Below are 22695 nucleotides of genomic sequence, written 5' to 3'. Positions count from 1 at the left end.
ATGGCTGAAAATAAACAAGGCGGTTCCCTTGTATCATGCAAAATAAAATTTGATGTCATTACTGCCACGTGTTGATGAGGAATGGCATTTTGTGTTTAGGTAACGGAGGTGAGAATTTAGTGTGTGACATGCAGGGTTCCAAAACATGAAATTTTCAAAAATATCGAAAATATCCAATATTTTGATATGTATCCGATGTTTTCAATCGGCAAAAACTGAAGTCTTCAAAATAGTAAATGAATCCAGAAATCACTCTTTATTTTCTTATATTATAATTACAATATGTAGACTTAAAATTAAGGTTTCTTTAATTATTTGTATATAATATTTCATTTTAAATTTTTATCAATTTTAATGGAGTTAATTAAGCATTAGCTGTTTTACTCATTTTTCTTCCGTTAGCTACTCTTACTGTTATATGATTCAGAAATAAATCATATGTATTAATTAGTGCACAATCAAAAGACTTTTCTTTTTTTCTGAGCGATGTTTAATATTTAACTAGAAACTTTTAATATGAATTAAAATTGTTACATTACTAATAATTTTATGAATATAAAATACAAGTAAAAAAAAAAGAATAATATATTACTTTGTTATATTAATGATGTATTAATACATCATAAAGATATAGTGCATAACTTTTAGGTTACTTTTAATAATAATTTGACAATATTACTATGATTAATATACTTTTTTTATTGAAAATACTGTAGTTGAAAAAATAAATATTGAAAATATCAAACTATCATGATATTTTCAAATTAAATATTGGATATATATTTGTGATATATATCATGATATATATCGGCCGACCCTGGTGACATGACTCCTTGTCCTACTAAAACAAACTAAAACACAATATTAAAAAAATTAAATATGCTTAAACAATTAGTATTTGAGATACTTGTGAAAGGAATAATAAATAAGTATATACATTCAATTAAATAAGTTATTAAACAACATAAACTTGTCACACAAGGTGTGTGACATTCCATGGAGGTGAGAATTCACATGTTGGTGACCAAAAGACTGACGATATATTGCCAAGCGTCCGCTAAATTATAACACCACTTGAGTTTACATCGAAATTAACCATGATTTCCCCCCCCCCCCAAAAAGGAGCAAAAGATCCCTTTAGAAACACCCGAATGCAACCAAAAGAGGAGGTGCACAACTAGACTCCACTAGGAGTCTACGTACCAAATTTCAACTTACTAGGACTTACCGTTCTTGAGTTATGCGACATACATATGCACATATGCACATACACAAATACATACATACGTACATACAGACGTCACGAGAAAATTCGTTGTAATTAACTCAGGAATCGTCATTATGGATATTTCGTGTGTCGATATATCGCCAAATGTCCGCCAAATTATAACACCACTTGAGTTTACATCAAAATTAACAATGATTTCCACCCAAAAAGGGGCAAAAGACCCCTTTAGAAATACCCGAATGCAATTAAAAGGGGAAGTGCAAAACTAGACCCCAATAGGAGTCTATGTACCAAATTTCAACTTTCTAGGACATACCGTTCTTGAGTTATGAGACATACATACGTACATACAGATGTCACGAGAAAACTCATTGTAATGAACTCGGGAATCATCAAAATGGATGTTTCATGTGTCTATACATTCTTAGGCACTCATGCATGTGTGATTGAGTTGAAAAAAAAACTCAACATTCATTCAGGGGTGAGTAAGATGGAAATTAAGGTCGACTTTAGAGTGAAAATTTTTTCACGAATACAATACTTCCTTTTTTGTAAAAGGAAGTAAAAAAAAGACTCATTATCGGCTCGGTTAATCGAAACCTCGGTTAATCGAAAATTGGATAATCAAGGTTCTACTGTACATTGATCCTTAATCTGTACTGTTTATTGTCTGTTGACGAGATCTCAACAAATTTAAACCCGGAATGATTCAGCAAGATCTTGGAACATGTGAAACTGTGGATTGAATTTGGAAAACTAATGGAGAAATAAGAGAAATAAGACTCTGAGGCCAATCAAAACATATTGTCACAAAATTAGAAATAGAAGTGAAGACCATGACAGCTTACTCACCTACTGTTACAGAAGCTTTAAATACTTTAAAAACAATATAATATTGTTTTACTGAACCAACAAAAGTGGATAGCAAATTGCAAAAAAAAAAACCCTGATTTGAATATATAATTTAGAAAATATTGGTATAACCCAACAGTGTGCATCACATGACTTCCTTTTACTCCAATTTAATGTCATTTCTCTATTACTGGCAAGTTTAATGTGATTCAATAGTTTACTCTCTAAATATCACCAACAGTGGCCAAAATGAAACAGATTTTAAAAATTAAAAAAATGCCAAATTTGTCGCCAAGTTGGCGACAAAACTTGGCGACCAAAAGACTGGCGATATATCGCCAAGTGTCTGCCAAATTATAACACCACTTGAGTTTACATCAAAATTAACAAAGATTTCCCCCAAAAAAGGGGCAAAAGACCCCTTTAGAAACATCTGAATGCAACCAAAAGGGGAGGTGCTTCAGTTATGCAACATACATACACACATACATACGTACATACAGACGACACAAGAAAATTCGTTGTAATTAACTCAAAAATCGTCATTATGGATATTTCGCATGTCTAAAAACATTGTTAAGCACTTATCTACATGTGGCCGAGTAGTAAAAAAAAAAACCTCAATATTCATTCGGGGGTAGGTAAAATGGAAATTAAGGTCGATTTTTGAGTGAAAATTTTTTCTTGAATACAATACTTCCTTTTTTGTAAAAGGAAGTAAAAAGAATCTTATTAATATTATAAATCATATTCCATAAAATGTATACAAAGCATTTTAGTTAGATAAAAATCTTACTTCATATTTATTTGGTTAGGTAAGGTATTTTTATTACACAATAATGTGTATAATTTTATTTGTTATCTCCAACATCAATTCTGTGTGTTTATAATTTCAACTCAGTTTTAACATGATGAGCAATACAGAATCTCCCTCAAATGTCATCAGAACCGTAGTCTTGGTGTATTGGATTTCTTATTGATTTTATGGCCAACTTCAGGCATTTCTGTATCACATTTACTGATTGTATACAATTTGTCAATCAGACTTGAAGCCCATGAAGATCGTAAAATCATTGTGGATATTACCTTGTTATTATAGCTTAATAACACAGCAGGTATAAGAACCTGTTTAGAATTAAAATTTTCAAATTTTAGAGTTTTGTATAAGAAGAAGATTTTACTGGTATTCATACTTCAAATCCATACAATATGAAGGATCAGTATTGGATATGGTACATTTCAAAAGTGGAAAAGCCTTAACTTTTCTAGTTTTTCAATAAAAATTAGTTTTATTCATATATTTTTTTAATTTTTTTCTTTAAATGGTTCATTTATTTATTCATTTGTTATATCAATGCAAAAGTGATTTTCCAGTACTTAATCTTTAGGAACAATTATGCACCATGTATTGATCTACTATTTGTTCATTTTCCCTCAATATCATTATTGCTCTGATCAATACTAGGAAATATAATGGCTTTCACTGCTGGTGTCAATAAAATTAAAAGATTCCGGGCTGTTGTGTCATCTTCAGTGGCAGCGATGAAGCTTACAGGGAAGTGACTTCTCAGCACCCAGATGATGCCATCAGTGTCAGTTGGCGAGAAGTCGCATCCCTGAAAGCTTCATCCGCGCTGCCACTGAAGATGACCGCCAGAGGTGCTGTCCAAATGTTTGGAGCACCACAGCTATGAATCTTTTAATTTTATTTAATACTGGATAACTTTGCTAATATTACATATCTGTCAATGTTTCTCAAATTGTACTTTTCCCCAATTAAAACATAGGAAAGTTTCTATCAAAATTCTCTAAGGTTACACTGTTTGTCAAACCTTTCAAAGGTGAAAGTTATTGAACAAATACAGGTAACTGAGAAAAAAAGATTTTAAAAATACTCTTTCTGAACTTCTCCGAAATTGGAGTAATGTTTGAAAGTAGATTGAACTTCTAAGTTTATTCAACAATGTGATTTCATACTGCTTAAGTGCTTACTATGACTTCACAAACACACACACAAATGGGTAAAAAACATTTTATAAACTTTTGTCATGCACAGCAACAAGAACAACATTTTCAAGTGTTACAGATTTATCAATATATTCTAAGAGTTTTGAATCATATCCAAGACCCTTTAAATATTCAATACGACCAAAATCAATGAGCCTTTTACATTTGCTTCCAATCTCTTCTCTTTCATTGTGTTCAAGTCCTAATTTTATATACCTAAAATAGAATTATTTCTATAAAGTATGGCTTATAAAACATCGTATGATTTAAAACATGTAAAAAAACAATAATTAAATGCATTTAAATACAAGTTTGGTTTAATTGATCAATAGGGAAAACCTTTTGATGCTTCTGTTTAAATGTTTTATATTAAATACTTTCATAAACAATCACAGATGCCTTTTTATAAGAAATTTAAAACAAAGAATTTATTAGATGTCAATAAGTAGTGAAACAATCAATACTTTTTAAAAATTAGTTGGATTAAATGAAACTATCTGATGGGTATACATATAAGAATACATATAACTACTTTTTTAAAGGCAATCACGGAATCTTTACTGATACTGAAATATGCATGAAACAAGTGCTGATAACGAAAAAACTATTAGAAGCTTTAGAACTATAAACAATGTGGTAGTGCATTGAATATTACCAAATTAGGATGACTCTCTCCTCATGGTTGTGCATGGCTGTGAATGTCTGTTACGTAAAGAATACTAAATTATTTATACTTTCTAAGGATGCACCAAATTTTTGGTTTGTATTCGGTATACTGCATAATAATCAGACCATGACCCCACTAGATGGCACTGATGCTTTCAAGCTTTGACAATTTATGACTTTTCTGGGTTAAACCGATGCAACTATGATCTGATATGCATCCACCAATTAATGTCAATATTTCAAAGTTTGTTTCTGATTGGACATCGCTCATTTTGACTATAAGAGGTGCTACACAGAACCCTTCATCCATCAATTAATGACAACATGATGGAAAACGGGTTCCCTGTAGCGCTCTCTTTGTTGCCATGAGTTTCAGCGATTGTCACGGCCTATAAGCGTAAACGAAACTTAGTGGGTCCATGGTCAGGCAAACCAAATATCTGGTTCAGCCGAATACTTCAGTATTTGGCAACTGAACAGTAAACAAATTTAAATGATTGATAACTAGTTAACAAATATATTTTTCATACATTGAATGAAAGTTACTCCATAATACCACAGAACGAAATTAAAATTCAAATTATTACTTATTAATTTCATCACATTCAAAGTAATTTTAATGTGAGGTAAACACTCAGATGTTAAAGTTAAATTTTGTGTTACTTTTCAGTTTTTCTTTAATCTTATGACATGTTACATTAGCCCACAATTACCAACTCATTTAAATATGATACAGTAGCTAGAAGAAAAAAAAATCATAATATTAAGAAGTAATAAATATTTCAAGTCGATTTTTTTTCTACTTAACTTTAACTGATATTTTTATATAAAATACTCATCTAAAAGTAAAAAAGGAAAACACTTAACTATTCAATTTTGCAGTACTTCAATTTCTAAAGTGTTACACCATATGAAATAATATTGCTTAAAAATAACCTACTTAAAATTAGACATTGTAACCAAAGTTTAGACATTGTAACCTTTGCACTTAGGATTTTTGCTTTTGGAATGATGCATTTTTAATTAATATTTAGACTTAATGTAGATAAATTTATGATGTTAAATAAAAAGGTATATATATTTCCCAAAACAGATAAATGTTTTCCTAATTTAGATTAGCGTAAATTCAAACATTACAGTTAAAAACTTTAAACAAATATTTGATAATCAGTCGAATTTTTAGTTTGAACTTTAACAAAATATTCGGTACTCGGCAAAATATGGTATTTGTTCCACCTCTAATAATTTATTTGGGAAATTTTTGCAAGAAGTTAGTGAAGGTGCTACTTTCTCCCCACACCTAAAAATGTCCAAACCTGGTTGCTCAACATACTTTAGAAAGCAAAACATAATTTATTGCTAAACGTTATACAAGACCAGTACCAGTATGCTTGTAGGGACGACTCCAATCTGAGCTGACACCCAGGGCAGGACATCCCCCAGCACAAAGCACCTTAATAGTAGATCACTTTACACTACCAACACTACCAGCCATGCATCCCCCCCCCCCCATGGTGAAAATTAAGCCCTAGGACTAAAACGTGGGGTGTTGTTGGAGACAAGTTTGCTTCTAATAAAGCTCTATACAAAGAATTCTGAATAGTAGCAATTGGCTTCTAGAGTAACGAAAAATTATAGCCACTTCCGACAATTGGTTAGAACTTGACCGATGCATCGGCCTGGCAGATGGTTCAACAATTTAGCCATTGGCATAGGCGGCCAATGCTAACTTGCAGGAAACATCGGCCCATCGGTCTTAAAAAACATGGAAAAGTCGATGGAATTGGCCGATGTATTCCAAAAAAAGGACCTTTGATGTTTTACTTTTTAATACAAAGTAAAGGGAGTTATTGTTTTCATACAAAATTGTTTACTTAAATTTCAGTATGAATTTTTTTTAGTCACCCCTGAAAGAGTTTTTAATACTACATTCAGGTACCAAACAAGTTAATTATTGCGTTGGTTCTTGCAGCAGGATGTATGTATATGTATCTCTCATAAGTCATAACTCAAAAATGGTAAACTGTAGAAGGATAAATTTTCGCATGTGGGGCGTGCGTGCGTACGTATATTGCCGAATTGGACACCATGGAAACAAGTATGAGATGGCGAAACCGGTTTTTGTGCCATTTTATGAGATTCCCGTTGAACCGACGGTAATTTTTAATTTTTCAATATTTTTAATATGAATCACAGTAATACAGTCTTTTCTGTACCGCTTCGGCGGAGTTACAAGTTTAGGCCCGTCGAAATACATTTTGGGGCCCTATTTCTCTATCACAGAAGTTGTAAAACATTTATCCTAAGCATTTTTGTAACTCCTACGGTGCACCTATGGTTATGAAACCTCTCACGCAATTGCAACATTTGCTATATTTTAAATCTGTCACTGCACGTCAAAACAAACTCGAGTGCAAGTTTTGAAAAGGTTTTTCTGCTCAATGTTTATGATTATTTTGAACTCTATTTTTTACGACTATTTTTTGAATTTCCGAGAACACTCGCATGCTCCTCCTCCCACTCCCTCAATTTCTGAAATTAAACTCTTGTTGTACTTCTGAGTTGTTTAAAACTAACACCATTCATAAAATTAGAATTTATTTTTTTTTAACTTTATCTATTGTTTAGAAAGAATTTAGAGCATTAATGTAAGAAATTGATTAAAGACGTTTTGAATGGTGACATATAATTCGGAAATCAAGAAGATTTCTGAATTTTTTCTTCGGAAGTGCTGAAGTAGATTCAGAAACTCTTCCGAGGCATTGGTGGTAGTGGTTCTGTAATAAAAAAATGAGGCCGAAGAGTGAGTTACTCCAAAATCAGAGGGTGACCCCCTAACCCCCCTCGTCGTTTCAAGCATTTCTTAAATATTTAGCAATTATTTATTTTGGTCAAGAAATGTCATTTTGTGTATTTCTCATACTTGTTTCACCTATATTTCGTAATGCGCCATCTTTTTTGCATCATTAATAGCGATCGATTTTTTTTCTGTTGAAAGTAACTATTTTTATGTATTCATATAAAATCAATGAATAAGTTTTTTTCGTTTTTTATAGAAAAGTTTCCAGGATTTGTTTTTTGCAATTTTTTTAAATTTCAGAAAATTGTTGTTAAATTGAAAAATTTCATTTGAACTTGTTTGTAAAGCTTCATAAAAGATTAAACAATCAAATTGTTCAATATTATGTGTGCAAACATCAGATCAAGTAGTATATGTATTCAGTTATTAATTTGGTGTAAATATTGAGTTTGTTTATTGTAGCTGCATTTTAAGAACCTCACTCTTTTCATATCTATTTCTTTTTTCAGCAAAAGTTATGTCACTAATATAGCTTTTGTGTAAAATACAAATTTTGTATTCATAAATTTTAAAAAAGTATAAAAATATTCCTATTTTGATTTAATGTTGTAATTTATCTGTTACCTTTTTTGTTTAATTTGATGACTAAAAAATGTCTACGTGCAATCTTTCCACTTTAATTGTGTAATTTGTTGACGGTTTCATAGTTTTATTATTATTATTATTATCATCATTGAATGATTAAACAACATAATTTAATGTTTTTTAAGTATGTTTAGTGTACCTAAATCCATACATCATTACAATATTACTAAAATCTTAATTACATGTTCAATTTTTTAAAAAAATCATTTGGTTATTAAACAGTCTCTTTGTTTTTCTTCCTTTTTTTCTTTCTTTCTTTTTTTGGGGGGGAGGCTGTTGTTCTTTCTCTTTCATCACATAGCAGTCAAAAAACGAGAAGCATAACTACACCCTATACAGATGGTATGTTGTACGATCCAAAAGTTTTGGGACAAGCTGCATAAAACTTTACCAAGAATAGATCACATTACCGAAGCACATCCACCTTCAAAAGGTCACCTTGAGGTACTATGTACTTCTGCCAGTGTTCATATAACTCCTGGAAGCCATTTTTCGTTACCTTCTATGATGCAGCCTTATCTTCTCCAGACAGAAGAAAGCGGCGTCCATGCAAATGTTTTTTTTTTGCTGGGAACAAGTAAAAGTCACACAGAGCTAAGACCGATGAAACGTTATGTTATTTGTTTGTATTGACCAACGGAAGTGTGCATCCTCAACATTAAAGTCGCCTTCTTCCCCACGATAAAGTTAAAGCAGCAGCGCTAGAGGCCTTACAGGAGAATGCGAAAAATATCTTCCAGGAGTGCTTCTAAAAAAGCTATATGAACGTTGGAAAAGGGCATGATCATTCAAAGTGACTATTTTGTAGATAGGTGTGCTTCGGTAATGTGAACTATTCAGGGTAAGGTTTATACAACTTGTCCTCGAACATTTAGATCATACTACAGAGGTATGAGTTTTCAACTTACTATTTCATAATGTTTTTGAGTGACGCAAGTTTACGTGCATGAAGAGATCACAAGAAAATTTGCAATTGTGGGGTTGTTTCCTTCTGTCAAAAGTAGTACTTTTTGTCACTGAAATTGATAGAATGAGCAAAAAAAAACATGGATCCAGAAAATACTTTCATTTTCCCAACAGTTATTTTTTTATTAATTTTTCAAAATGTCCGATTTTTCAAACAAGGCGTGATCTTGATGACGTCACAAATGATGCTCTTTGGCACATCTTTCTGCTGCGTTTCCACGTTATGATAATCAAGAAGAGAATTAAAATCCAGCTCTACGCTTGCTATCAACCATATCGTTGCCAATACACGTGAGTAAAGATGCAAATTAAATATTTTGCGCTGTAAATGGCAATACTGAATTGCATTTCATCATTTGTGATGCCATCGGAAATAAACCTAAATAATGAAAGCGCACCGATTTAAGTAATTTTTTTTTTAAATATTAAACAAATTATTTAAAAAAATGGTCAGATCCTGTGTTTTTAAGCACGCTCTTTTAGGAAAAAATACTTTTAAAATTTTGGAAACGACTACAACTAAGGAGGCTTTCAAAATGTTCCTAGGTACATATGCATGTACAGATGTGCCGAAAAAACTTGTGAAGTATAAATTGGGTGATCGTAAAATAGAAATTTAGGTCAAAATCTGATTTTTTTTTTGTGATTACAATTCCTTATTTGTAGAAAGGAAGTAAAGTGAAACGAATTCATGACCCTTTAAAACCCTGACAATCTTATCAATTTATTTCTGTTTGATTTTTTTTCTTTTCTTTTTTTTTTTTTTTTTTGCCATCGGCCATTGGCCATTTGGAGGAAAACAATCGGCATCGGCCCATCGGCCAAAAAATACCATTGGTCGACTCCTACTATTGGTAACCCTTTTTTTTAAATACATTCAGCGCAAGAGATAAATAACCTTATGGGAGTTTACTCTAAGTTAAGTTGCCAAGGTGGGGTCAACTGATGCACTGAATGTCTCCGGACTGGAAGTGTGTTGTTGTAGTATGATATATGATAATTTTTAACAAATAAAGAAGCATATGGATGCCACTTTTGACAACTAAGATTAGGTTTATTGGTAGCCATTTTAAATGAAATGGTCGCCCGTTGGAGACTGGTGACAGCTAATCTAAAGCTTGAGCATGAATATTGGCTACCATACCCTCCGCTCCAGTCTTGAATTTAAAGGCAGATAAAGCTCTGTCAACTTAGCAGATTACCATTTGATGGTGGAATATATCACAGGTAGCATGAAATAGGCATGTATCACAAGTAGTATGAGTTTTAATAAGATGTGATTATATAGAAAACTTACCTGCTCAAAACTTTATCTTCCGCAACATTGGTAACTGAACATTTAGTTGGATGATCGACATTTTCATTTTCTAAAAAAATAAAACAAATAAATACTTCAATTAATGCAAGAAATATAACTGAAACAATGCACCACCGAAAAGGAAACCAAAGCAACTAACTTATTTTCCGAAGGCCACAAGTTGCCCAACTTGCCATACAACACATGAGTTTAAAATCTGATTCAGTTATGTCATTCCGTCTCATAAATTGCTTCCCAACATATGAGCTCCATGAGCACCGATGATAACAACACAAAGCCATTACAAGTCCAAGGGCCCTAATTAAAAAAAAAATATTAAATGTGATGTGTCAGTAAAATACATATTAATCTTACAAAGCTTTGAGTCATTGGTATCTATTTGAATTATAAGTATGCATAAAATCTGAATGCACAGAAACTTCAGTGAACCAATTACTCCAAAACATGTAAGTTCTGCAAGAATTTCCTTTTTTTAATATCTGTAAAAAGAGAAAGCTATACTAAAGGATGTCCCAATGCACAACCTAAATTAAATAGAAACTCAAACCATTTAGTGTTGAAAACTTTAAAAAGGTAACCAGGGCTCATAGCAAGTGGAAAAAATATACAGGAGTTTAAAAGAAAAAATATAGGAGTTTAATAGTAAAATATATAGGAGTTCAATAGCAAAATATATAGGAGTTTAAAAGGAAAAATATAGGAGTTAGGTAGAAAAATATATAGGAATTTGAAAAAATATAGAATCTAGTAGGCATGTTTGGATCACTGTACATAAAAAAAAAGCCATTATCAATACAATTCTATATCATGCATGAAGTCATGGCAATGTGAAGAGTCAAATATGTGAGAGCAAATGAATTTTCGTACCTACAGCCGCTTATATGAATCATGTTCGTTTAAGACAAATTTGATTTAATTTTGTAAAATTGTGTGCCTGTTTTTCTTTTTTTTTAGTGCAATTCTACATACAATTTAAGAGATTTTTAATAAATTTTTGGTCAAACGAGATATTATTAGAAGTATACCGTGCACTCAAAATATCTATTCTCTGATTATTTAAAGAATTTTATCACAAAACAGTATGAAAAAGCAATTACAAAATTCAGGTTTTAACTTACGTGCTTTGAAAAATGCATCTGTTATAGATTGCTAAAACTAGGTAATAATTATTTTGGGCATTCTTTTTTTAATGTCATAAATCTACTCATAGTCCTTGATATTGGTACCTTATTGCTTCAATGCTAACACTAACGATTAAATGTCCTGTCCTACTCCATGTCTCTCTCCTCCCACTGATTTTGTTGGACATATCGTTGAGAAAAATTGTTACAAACAGTATGCAACACTCTGTCTCAAATTTGTTTCACTATTTAAAGAAAAAAAAACTAACTTTATTAAACAAAGGCAAAGAAAAAAAAATTGCTAATGCATCACGTTTGTGGGAAATGGTCAGTCTCATATGCTTGATTCATTCAAGCGGCATGTTTGATTCAAAAATTCTTAATATTAAAACTGGATTTTGTTTCGTTTTCGAGGAATTGATTCATTAAAGTGGCTGATTTAATTACCCAGTGCCCACTGTAATGGCATTATCCGTAATGTGTGTATTATTATAGTAATTAATGTGTGTATATATATTTACACACACCATGTATAAAGAGTGAATTTAACCTAATCTGCCAAATGAAAAGGGGCATTAGAAGAGCTCAAATGGAGCACAGAACTATCCAGTATCCTGTCCAATTTGAAACCATAATCAAGTAGATTTTTTAAAAAAAAAGTGAAAAAAAAAATCTGAGATGAAGACTGATTTCTGAAATTCTTGGAAAATCTACACACAAAATAAGTACATATTTAAAAAAAAGCGGACAAAATCCTATAAAATGACTTTTTTTTTCATTGAGATAGTTACATTTTTCAACGAGCTACAAGCTTTGAAACAATTGAAGTACTCAAAGTTGAATTAGTACCAAAATCTGTACACGGCCTTTTTCAAAAATAATCATTTGAGCTACAAGCGGTCATTTGAACTACATAAAAGATTGTATGTGACAAAATTAAAAGCCTTTAAAATCTTTACAGCAGTACACTTCCAGGGATCGCGCTAAGGATTTCAAAATGTTCGCCAGTAAATTAGCCAAATTTTTAAAGTGTTAGCCAAATTTCAAATTCTTAGTCAAAGATTTACTTTTACTCATTTTAATGTATTTTTGTCTGCAGAAAGATTTAATCAGAGTGAAATATAACTTAATTTTTGACAATTTTTTTGAGGATAAGGACGGGTATATCCAGGAATTTTTGTCCGTTTTTAGGAATTTTGTGAGAAAAAATAATGCAAATTAAGTACAGTTTTTCCACAAATCATATGTAATTTTTCAAAGGAAAAATGGCCAAAAACAACTTAAAGTGATATTTATCATTCTTAAAAGTATTTGAGAGTAGAAAATAAAAGCTTTTAATAAAGTAAAGACTGCATTCCTATCTTACTCCCATGTTTCAGACATCGAACACAATGAAACAAACGCGCCATTTAATAAGGCATCTGCCAACAATTTCTACTCGGTAGCCACGCTGCGCACTCGATATCCAATCAGTGAGAGGCGCAAAGAGGCGAGAGGCAAACGTCATCCTTCCACCGATCCGATGGACGGTAATGCTCTGATCCGATGCTAACGCGTGTGCGCGCACCTCATTCTGCTCGGAGTGGTCTGAGGATAAAACAACTTTCAGTGATTGCTAGTCTTCGAGTTTCGTAATGAAAGGTTCGTTTTTAGGGGTCGGAATTTTGCGAAGGGTCCGAATTTTGTGAACGGACCTAATTTTTTATCTAGATTGACATCTGAAGGGAGATTTTTTTTTCTTCTGTGTATATTTTAGAAAATTTTCTGTTCGCCAATAAATTCACCAAATTCGAATTTTTTTCGGTGAATTTACGATTTTATCGCATTTGGCGCATTGGTGAATGCTTAGCGCGGTCCCTGACTTCAAATTAACATATTATACTATTAAAATTCCAAAGTAAACTTTAGAAGAAAATAATTAATTGAAAACAAGTAAAAGTTGCAAGTAAATATTTTGTATATTTCATAAAAATTATCAAACATAAGTTTAGTACATATGCCAACATTTAAGATGTAAGAGTGCACATTGCAAGGGAGAAAGAAGGAAATAATGGATCAAAGCATTTTGAATATTTGGGTAGCATTTAACATCTGATGAAAAAAATATAGGAGTAAGTGAGAAAATATAAGAAATATAGGAGAATATCTGAAAATTGTGAAAATATAGGAAATATAGGAGATATAGGAGGACTATGAGCCCTGGGTAACAGTTTAACAGCTGACAGTTTAAGGTAAGTAAAATTAGAGCACAAAGTGAAAGAACACGTTTCCTTTGTTGAACAATTTAGTTTCAGCAAGAACTATTTCCTGATGAAGTACTAGATTACGTTATTTAACACCATAAGAGTTCTTTTGATGGGTTTTTTGAAGGCAAAGGTCTAAGGCAACAAACCTACCTTTACCAGTGCATTGAAGGAGGATACTTCAACGTATCTATGACATTTAGTACATTTATGCAAAATGATCATGGGAAATTTCGACCAAAGAGCTCATACGTGCCAGCAAAGCCATAGAGATCATTTGCTTGATGTGATAGTCTATACATAACCCTATTCTGCAGTCACAAAGTAAAGGTCAATACTTGAAAAATTTTCATTTTTTGCATTTTTGTCATCTAGTGTAATCTTAGCTTCATTGTACAAGCTTGCATATTTTGTTTTCTCTAAAAATAAAGCATGAAAATAAATGTTTAAATCTAACTTTTTTCCCTACTTTTAGTACGGAATTCAAAACTTATTTCTTGAAATATCTCAAAAAATTTGAAGATACTGCGCTTACCTTTCCATGGCAGCCTTCTATGTTCATTGTGCTTCAAGAATAAAAAAAAATTATAAAAAAAGTTTTCTATTTAGTTAGACATCCTTTATATATCATGAAAGTTTGAAATAAATGCTAAATATGCCCCTGTGGGAGAAAAATGAAGAAGAAAACAAAAATATTTTGATGCCTGACACCAGGGTTTGTGCATAGGGTTGTGGGATTAAGGGATTCCTGCAAGCTTTCTCCAAAATCCCACCCAGTAAAAATTACTTTACGGGCTGTTCCCACTGATCCCCATGGGCAATATAAATGGAAAGGCTTATGAAAATTTTCAATTGCCATTTTATTATCAATTTACAGAAGGATCTAGGAATTCAGCCATAAAGAAGCAGGAATAATAAATAAAGAACAGCTTTCTTTTGAAAAGAAAGTGGTTAATATCGAAGTTTTAGCAACTTGCAATATGCATTTAACAGTTATAACAATGAAGTCAAATAAAAATGTGTCAAAAGCATGAAACGAAAACCATATTGAACAACTAATTTTCAATAAAAATCAAATATTACAATAAATAAAATAAATCAGAACGAAAAGATATAATAATATTTTGCTTTAACTTTCGTATCTTTTTGGTGCTTGAGATTTTTATAACATTCAAATTTACTTACAAAATCTATCATGACAATATCACAATCTACATTAAATTGATTTCAGACCTTGCGAAGGAAAAATGATATATCTATCAAAAACAAAATTATTCAATACAATAAAGGTTCACCCAATATATTTAAAAGTAAAGGTTTTAAGATCTACAGAATGTTTTTTAAAAAGTTTGAAAATATTTATTTCAACATTTCTGTGTTTACTTCGGCTTATGCACAATGACTTTTCTTTTATTCTATAAATAGACTATTTTCAAACATGATTCTATACGTTTCATTGTTCTAATCTTTTAATTGCTTTAAGTGATAATTCAATTAAATTTTAAGTTGATTTTTTTTTCAGCAATTTCTGAACTCACAATTATCAAATCTGGGAATTATTATAGACTTTTTTCCAGTCTTTTTATTATGATACAAAAGTTATTACATTACCTAAGCATAGATATTTACTTTGAAAATGTGCATTAAAATGCACATTTTCATTGATAAAAGTGTACTTACTGACATGAAGTGACTTCTTCAGATGGATCTGATGATAACGTTTTTGTCAAACAATTTAAGGCCAAATCTGAAAAAAAGAAAAAGATTAAATATAGTAATACAGGCAATATATTTAACACAAAATAAATTTTTGTAATACTTTCAACAAGGTTGTATTAAATACAGGATTTTTTGTCAATACGTAAGTTGGTAGAAAGCGATATAAATAATGCAAATGAATTAAAACAACTAAAAAGTATACCGAAAAAAATTCCCAATTTGAATATCTAAAAAAATAAATAAATAGATAAAAAATTTTAAAAAGTAAAAATGAGTTTTGTATAACACTTTAAAAACAAACCTAATTTTAATCAAAGAAAATCGGGTGGAAGAGGGGGGGGGGACTTCTTTCCTAAAAACTAATTTTGTTTTTCAGCAGAAAAATAGTAATAATAATAGTAATATTTTTCTTCCAAAAAAATTTGTTTTTCAATATTTTAATTGTAGCCCAAAACAAATATGAATAAGTAAGAACTCCAATAAGTACATTAAAGAACTCCAGTTATTCAAACTTCGAATATCACTATTGGCGATTATCCAAAACGTTTACAAAATTTTAGGAAAAAATTTAAACGAAAAAATGTGATTTGCAAAACAATGAGTTTGTATTGGTGTGCTTATTGTGCATCTCTCCAGGAAACTAGGGTAGGCCTAGCACGAACATTATTGGGATGATGAGTCATCATGTCCAAGTGCAGTTCTGTTATTGGCTTCTAATGTAGAGCCCTTGTAAGTACACATGCAAAAGTGTTGCCTTTTTATTTTACTAATTAAAAACTATTTTTCTTTAAAAGTTTTTTCTCCCTTTTTCAACATACATATGGTAGAAGAAGTAGTGCAAATGTGTAAGCGTGTTGGTAATGTTGAAACATAACCTGTACGGCTTGTGAGGCGTTGCACTTTTACGGTGAACGCATCAACTTGTTACTGTATTTATTTAGTAAGCCTGTAGGAGCATTGGTAGTCAACTCGTGGTTTATTATCAGTGAAGTTGTTGTATCAAGTTTTTCTTGATTTTTTAAACTTTTGAGGTAAGTCTTTAAAGTTGGCTTAATTACATAGTCCATTAAGCTATTTCTTAGTACTTAGGTGGTTATTGGTTAAGCAAAAAATACTCTACAATCTGGTACAATTAAGTGGATTCCTAGTTTGAAAATATAGCCTAGTTTTATCTTCATAGTTCAATACGACTATGCTGGTAATATTGAAGCCATTTGCATTTTTTGTGGGGAGGCTTTTTCGAATGATGTTCAAGGGGAACTTTGGATCAGATGTTTGGTTTGTGAGTCTTGGTGCCATACTTTGTGTGCTGGATGTGTAAATAATCATTATATTTGTGATTTTTGCAAGTAAACATTTTATTTTTATTTATTTATTCATTTATTTTATTTTTATTAAAAATGTTTAATTCTTAATCCTTTGTATTAATTTTGCTATGTATAATAAATAAACATTTAAGCATGATTTTTTTTAGTGTTTTTATCCATAAAACAAATGTTTCCACATTGCCAGCACATTTTGAAAATCGGGTTAAAGATTCTATTCATTATTAACTATTATTAATACAATGTAAATGTAATATTTTGCATAAAACCAAAACCGGTTATTGTTATAATCTTTTTTTCAAGTGTTTTCCAGAATTTAGACAAATTTCATTGATAAAAAAACTAGATGCACCAAAAATTAAAACAGGGTTTACACATTTGCACCACTTCTTCTAATTAATTAAAATAGACAATATCTTGAAAATAAGTCAATTATCAGAATTTCTGATAATCCGAATGGGGTTTGGTCCCAATTGATTAGAATAATAAATTGGAGTGCTACTGTATAATGTTTATTGTGGAAACTGATTTTAGACATTAATAATCATTTATGTCAAAAATATCAGTAATGGATGTATTCTCACACTTGAAATTCACTTAGCTTTAATGCAATCAATCTTTATTTTTTGTCTGCGTCAAGAGTATGAGAAATTGTATTTTAAATTCTCTTACTAACTTTTTTCATTTCTATAGAAACAAAAACTAAAATCTTATTTAGAAAATTTGCAGTTTTTTTTAAATCTTTGGTACTAATACCTATTTTTTAGTGTCAGTGGTTTTTAAGACAAAAAGGTTTGAATTTCATTCAAACAAAAATGTATGATGTGTTCAGAGACACTGCCATGGGGGGAGGTTTTGGGTTCCCCCCTCCCCCAGAACCCTTGGTTGTAACACTTACTGCCAGTCCTAATACAACAGTTTATGTGCACATAAGGACAGTTATGATTAAAAACTCCAACCAGAAGCTAATTTCTGGAAGCACTACTGGATTTGTTCAATAAATATTCTTAAATCCTTTAAATAGCCAGATTAAAAAAAAAAATACATACACATATAGATGTTTTTTGTAAAGAGCTTTACAAACATTGCTTGAAGCAAATCTGCCTTTTAGTTAGGTAAGTATATTCGCCTTTGATTTTCCTGCAGGTACACAAGCATTTTATAACACATATTTGTGAATGGAAACTAGAAGAACTTTTAACTGTTTGAGAAAAAAGTTGATGCAAAATAATCATATTGCATATTAAGCAATAAGTTACTGCCCCCTAAACTAAAGCTAAGGCAGAACTACCTGAAATACGCAGACAGTCATTCAAAGACTGCAGTTTTTGTCTTTGTCATGGACTCATCAGTCTGGAAAAGACAATAACTGAGCTGGAAGCAGATGTCATCTCATTGAAGCTGAGAGTGGTAACAAAGTGATAACAAAAGTAAATTTAGCACAAAGGTCAGTATATTGCAAGTATAACTTACTGCTCAATACCCAGGCTTTGCCTTCAATTGACAAGTTGTACCATAACATTGCTGTAGACTCTCACTGGGATGCTAAACTTACTTGAGTTGATGGCACTCTGCCTCCAGCTCGGTTATTGTCCATTCCAGACTGATGAGTCCATAACAAGGACGAAACTGCCATCTCTGGATGGTATAACCTGGCTGTCGGTATATTGCAAGTACATATTGCACAATTTGAAATCCGAAAAAACATAGATATAAACTTCTAATTTTCAAACAGTACAAAGCACAAATCTGAAAGTATAGTACCTGTTGCTGCTCCACATAAGTGCTTGCTCACTCCAACTACCTTATTCAACTTTTGTTTAATACTTGGAATTTTTCCTGAAACCAAAAAAGAAAAATATATATATATATATACGTTTTTATTATTTTATTATAAACAGATAAAACACTGTATTACCCTGTAACAGCTAGCATGCCGGAAATAAGTAAAGTTGATCAATATGCTAGAAAATTCTAATTTCCCAGCATACCAGAATATTTTGGGGTTCATTTTGCAACCAAAATAATAATAATAATAATAATAATACATTTTCCCGCTCAGTTTCAATTACAAAACAAACCATGATAGGTAAAAAGTGATAAGAGAGCTGGTATTTTTTCTTTTATCCCTAACTTTGAAGAGGACAAATAGCTATATTAATTTACATATGTAATTGCCAAAAAAATAACAACGGTAGGACTACAGATGTTTGTTTTGTTTCAATTTAATTTTTTATAAAGTTATTCATGATCAATTAGAGATTTTTCACTATCAGAAGAGTATTGCTAATTAATATTTCAACGAAACACATTGTTCATTAATTTTAATAAAGTATAGAACTCACACTCTTGTTTTAAGTAAAACAGATATTTATTACAGTAAATTAAATACATTTTTATAACCTGGTTTTTTCCTGCATGCCTAAAAAGATCACTCAAGGGTTGTTAAAAATCTAGTAAATCCTGAATTTTGATGTAATTAAATGCCTAATCTTTATAGAAGCTGCTGTACAGCAAATAATTTTCCAGATGAATGAAAACACAATTAAATTTTATAGTATTATGAACAGCATGCACACTGCCTCTGGGCTTGCCGAGCTAGGGGGACCATAAATTCGTATCTGCTCACCAGTACTGTAGTGCTTATGAAAAGTCAGATAAAACTGAAAAAAAAAAGGGGGGGACATAGTAATAGTTTTTAAAACTAAAGAATTCAGAAATCTATCTAAGTTAGTCAAGGTCATTTTAGGGCACCTTTTTATCAAAAATATGTTGATGCTTTTTTTAAGGACATGTTTGGAGTATTGTAGCAGATATGTAATTTTTATTAATTAAAACAGTTAAATAGAGACCTAAATACAAGCTTTAATCAACTAAAGTAGTACACAGAAAGAACACTAAGAACTAAATTATGAAAAAAAAGTGTAACAAAAAACCACAACTACCATTCTAGGATGAGCAAAATAAGTGTTGCCAAATATGATAACAATAATACCACAAATATGAAGACGGAAAGTAGTGTCACACTAACGCAACTTTTTTTTAAACTTTTGTTTAAAGATGATCATTGCAAAAAATTACAGATATTTCAGGACTTTAGAAAATATCTGTATCTCAGAGCCAGAACAAGGTATGTCACATAATCACTACATAACAGGAGAGAGGAAAAATAATCGCTTGGTGCATTGAAATGATGAGCCACACACTCTTTCAACACTGGTAATAATTACATAGGATTTTTTTTTTAAATTACATTCACATGGCTTGATGCAGTACAGGATTTTATATACAATGAACTAATAAACAGAAAACCTCAATTTTTGGACTTATGGTAGTCTGGCTCTGAGGTACAGATATTTGAAAACAAACCTCTGATGTTAAACCTTTGAAGGAAAAAATATTATAATTCTTCATAAACTGTACTTTTTTATTAACAGTACACCTATATGACTTGTGCAACTTCTAAATAGAATATTTCAGCTCAGAAATGGCCTTTCAAAAAAAGCCAAGATATCATCAATTCTGACAAATATTGCAAAAGAGCAAATGTTAATGATTTTTTTTTTTTTTCAGTATGTTTCATAATTCTCATAATTTGACCATTTGTATTAGTGCACAGTGCAGTGTCGGTAGATTATGAGTCTCAACTGTAGTTTCAGACTTTCAAAAGCTGAATGATTTCTTAAAAGAACACACAGTAGCAATGATATGTTTTATGAAACAACTAAACGCAATTGCAAATAACCAAGGAGGTTAGGCCAATAAACAAATATTTTGGAATATAATTTGCCTGTCTCAAAACCTAACTTGTTTACAATTAAATAGGTAAAATTTGATAGATTATAAGATATATTTATCAAGATTTTTTTTTTTCATCTATCTTCCCCTTTTCCCCATAAAATAGTATTTATATATTTTTAAATGTGCACTCATGCATCTAAAGAGAAAGAGATTTTACAGCCCCCATAACAGGAATACAATCTCTATCTTTACATAAAAAAAGGACGGGGGAGTGCTCAGGACTGTTTCTGCTGCACTTTAGAAAAATTCTTTCGGACCCTGTGTAATTTTTCATTCTTATACATCCATTTTGTAGGGTATATGGTAGTATATGGCAAATACCTACTGGATTCCCTTAAAAATAGCTTATACCTTCTCATTTATAATAGTTTGACATTTTATACTTTATGTTAAAATAATTTTAAACATGGCCCAGCAACATCTGATACACATAAATGCCTAATGTTCAAATCTAAAAAGTCTTATCATTCAGTTTGATTATGCATTGAAAGCATAAAATTGTTTATAGATGACTGAGAAATGTATCTTTTATGGGATGTATTCTAAAAAAAAACAAAAAATCTTAGTACCTAACATCAAAACTTTTATCTAAGTTACCCATCATCTTCCCACGAAAGTTTCAGCATATACTCTTTTATTTATTAATTTATGTACAGTGTGCCTTCTGCTACTTTTACCACAGCAGCACTGCGTACACATAGGTCAGTCATTTTTTAAATATTTTTGTTGTGTGGTGGGCCTATACAAGCATATATTCAGTAATGACAAAGGTAGAAATTAAACAAAATAAAATCAAACTTTAGGAACTCTTTTTAAAAGTGAGCTGCGCCCAGTGTTGAGGATTGTGTGCCAAATTTCATAAAAACTGTCAAGAGCATTAGCTGTAAATAAAATGCAACAAGACAAGCATACTTTCAATTAAAACTGTAGCAGAGAGTAAGGGCAAGAAATATTTCATTGCAAAAATTGCTACTTACCTAAATGTAGGTGCTGAATATCCATTCTTATTCTTTCAATGTGAAAATCTTCACCCTTGAATTTATTGTCACTCTACAGGGGAAAAAAAGTTTTTTTACAAAAACTTTATCAGAAAAATGAAGAGTAAAAAATATAACATTCAACAAAAAGTTTTTTTTTTCATTTACTTTGAAAAAGTTGTCTGTTTGTGTCAAAGACAGGCCCAGATTACCCAATAGGCCGCCCTAGGCCCTGGCCTAGGGGCGCAAGCTGAAAAGGGTGCTCATCACAGTGGAAAAAAAAATAAACAGCTCGTTGAAAAAAAAAGTGGCATACTAGTATATACAGACAATTTGCGATAACTTGAAATTTAATAACTCGAATATTACCATAACTCGAAGTTTTTATCAAGTCCCAATCCCTTTGTCTTTAATTCCATGCTAATTATTCTCAATGTCTTGAAGTTAACTTCCTTTACCTCGAAGTTTTTTCAAAGATGACCTGAAATTTGTTTCAAAAGAACGAAAAAAAAAAGAAAGAAAGAAACAAGTGACTACAAGAGAAAAATTAATTCACCTTCACTTGCAATTCCAGCCCAGTAGACCTCTAATGCAAGATGAATACCTGTTGAGCCAATGTGCGATAAAGGAGTTACATGCGCAGAAATGACTATAGCTTGTTTTCTTTTGTTTGTACTGTACTGTTTACACTTTGACATGTTGCTGGACTACGAATTTGCTTTTAAGCTGTCAAGTTATCTAGTCAACTGATTCTACTTTTATTTAAAGGTTGACCTAAGTTAAGATGCGTTTCCCTTCATTATTTAGTTTGATCATTTGCTGATAAGTTACTGAGAGACAAAGCGAGTTTTCTTTACTATTAAAGGATGTCTAAGCAAATGCTCTGTCAAAGATATTTAAAAAAAAAGAAACTTCTAAAGTGGTAGAATCCATGAAGCTGAATTTGAAATGAAGGAAGATGTACACCTTTCCTGAAGTAGAATCAGCTCTATTCAAGAGGTTAAAGCAGTATCGAAATCAAAACCAT

The 22695-nt window shown here is 31.2% G+C and overlaps 1 protein-coding gene across 1 annotated transcript in view; it reads right to left on the bottom strand.

Moving 5' to 3' along the window:
• Nucleotides 1-4111: 4111 nt before the first annotated feature.
• The window catches only part of LOC129217206 (tRNA:m(4)X modification enzyme TRM13 homolog), a 43324-nt gene continuing 24740 nt past the window's right edge, over nt 4112-22695 (bottom strand). The window contains exons 8-13 of the mRNA XM_054851475.1: nt 21669-21741; nt 18655-18729; nt 15527-15593; nt 10622-10779; nt 10462-10531; nt 4112-4303 (exon numbers count right to left, since the gene is read on the bottom strand). Coding sequence (XP_054707450.1) covers nt 4114-4303; nt 10462-10531; nt 10622-10779; nt 15527-15593; nt 18655-18729; nt 21669-21741 — 633 coding nt within the window. The 3' untranslated portion in view covers nt 4112-4113. The remainder of the gene's footprint in view (nt 4304-10461; nt 10532-10621; nt 10780-15526; nt 15594-18654; nt 18730-21668; nt 21742-22695) is intronic.

Source organism: Uloborus diversus, chromosome 2 (genome assembly GCF_026930045.1).
Source record: "Uloborus diversus isolate 005 chromosome 2, Udiv.v.3.1, whole genome shotgun sequence".
In the NCBI taxonomy this organism is placed as follows: Eukaryota; Metazoa; Arthropoda; class Arachnida; order Araneae; family Uloboridae; genus Uloborus; species Uloborus diversus.
The sequence above is the reverse complement of the archived record's forward strand: the minus strand, read 5'-3'. Positions and strand labels throughout refer to the sequence as shown.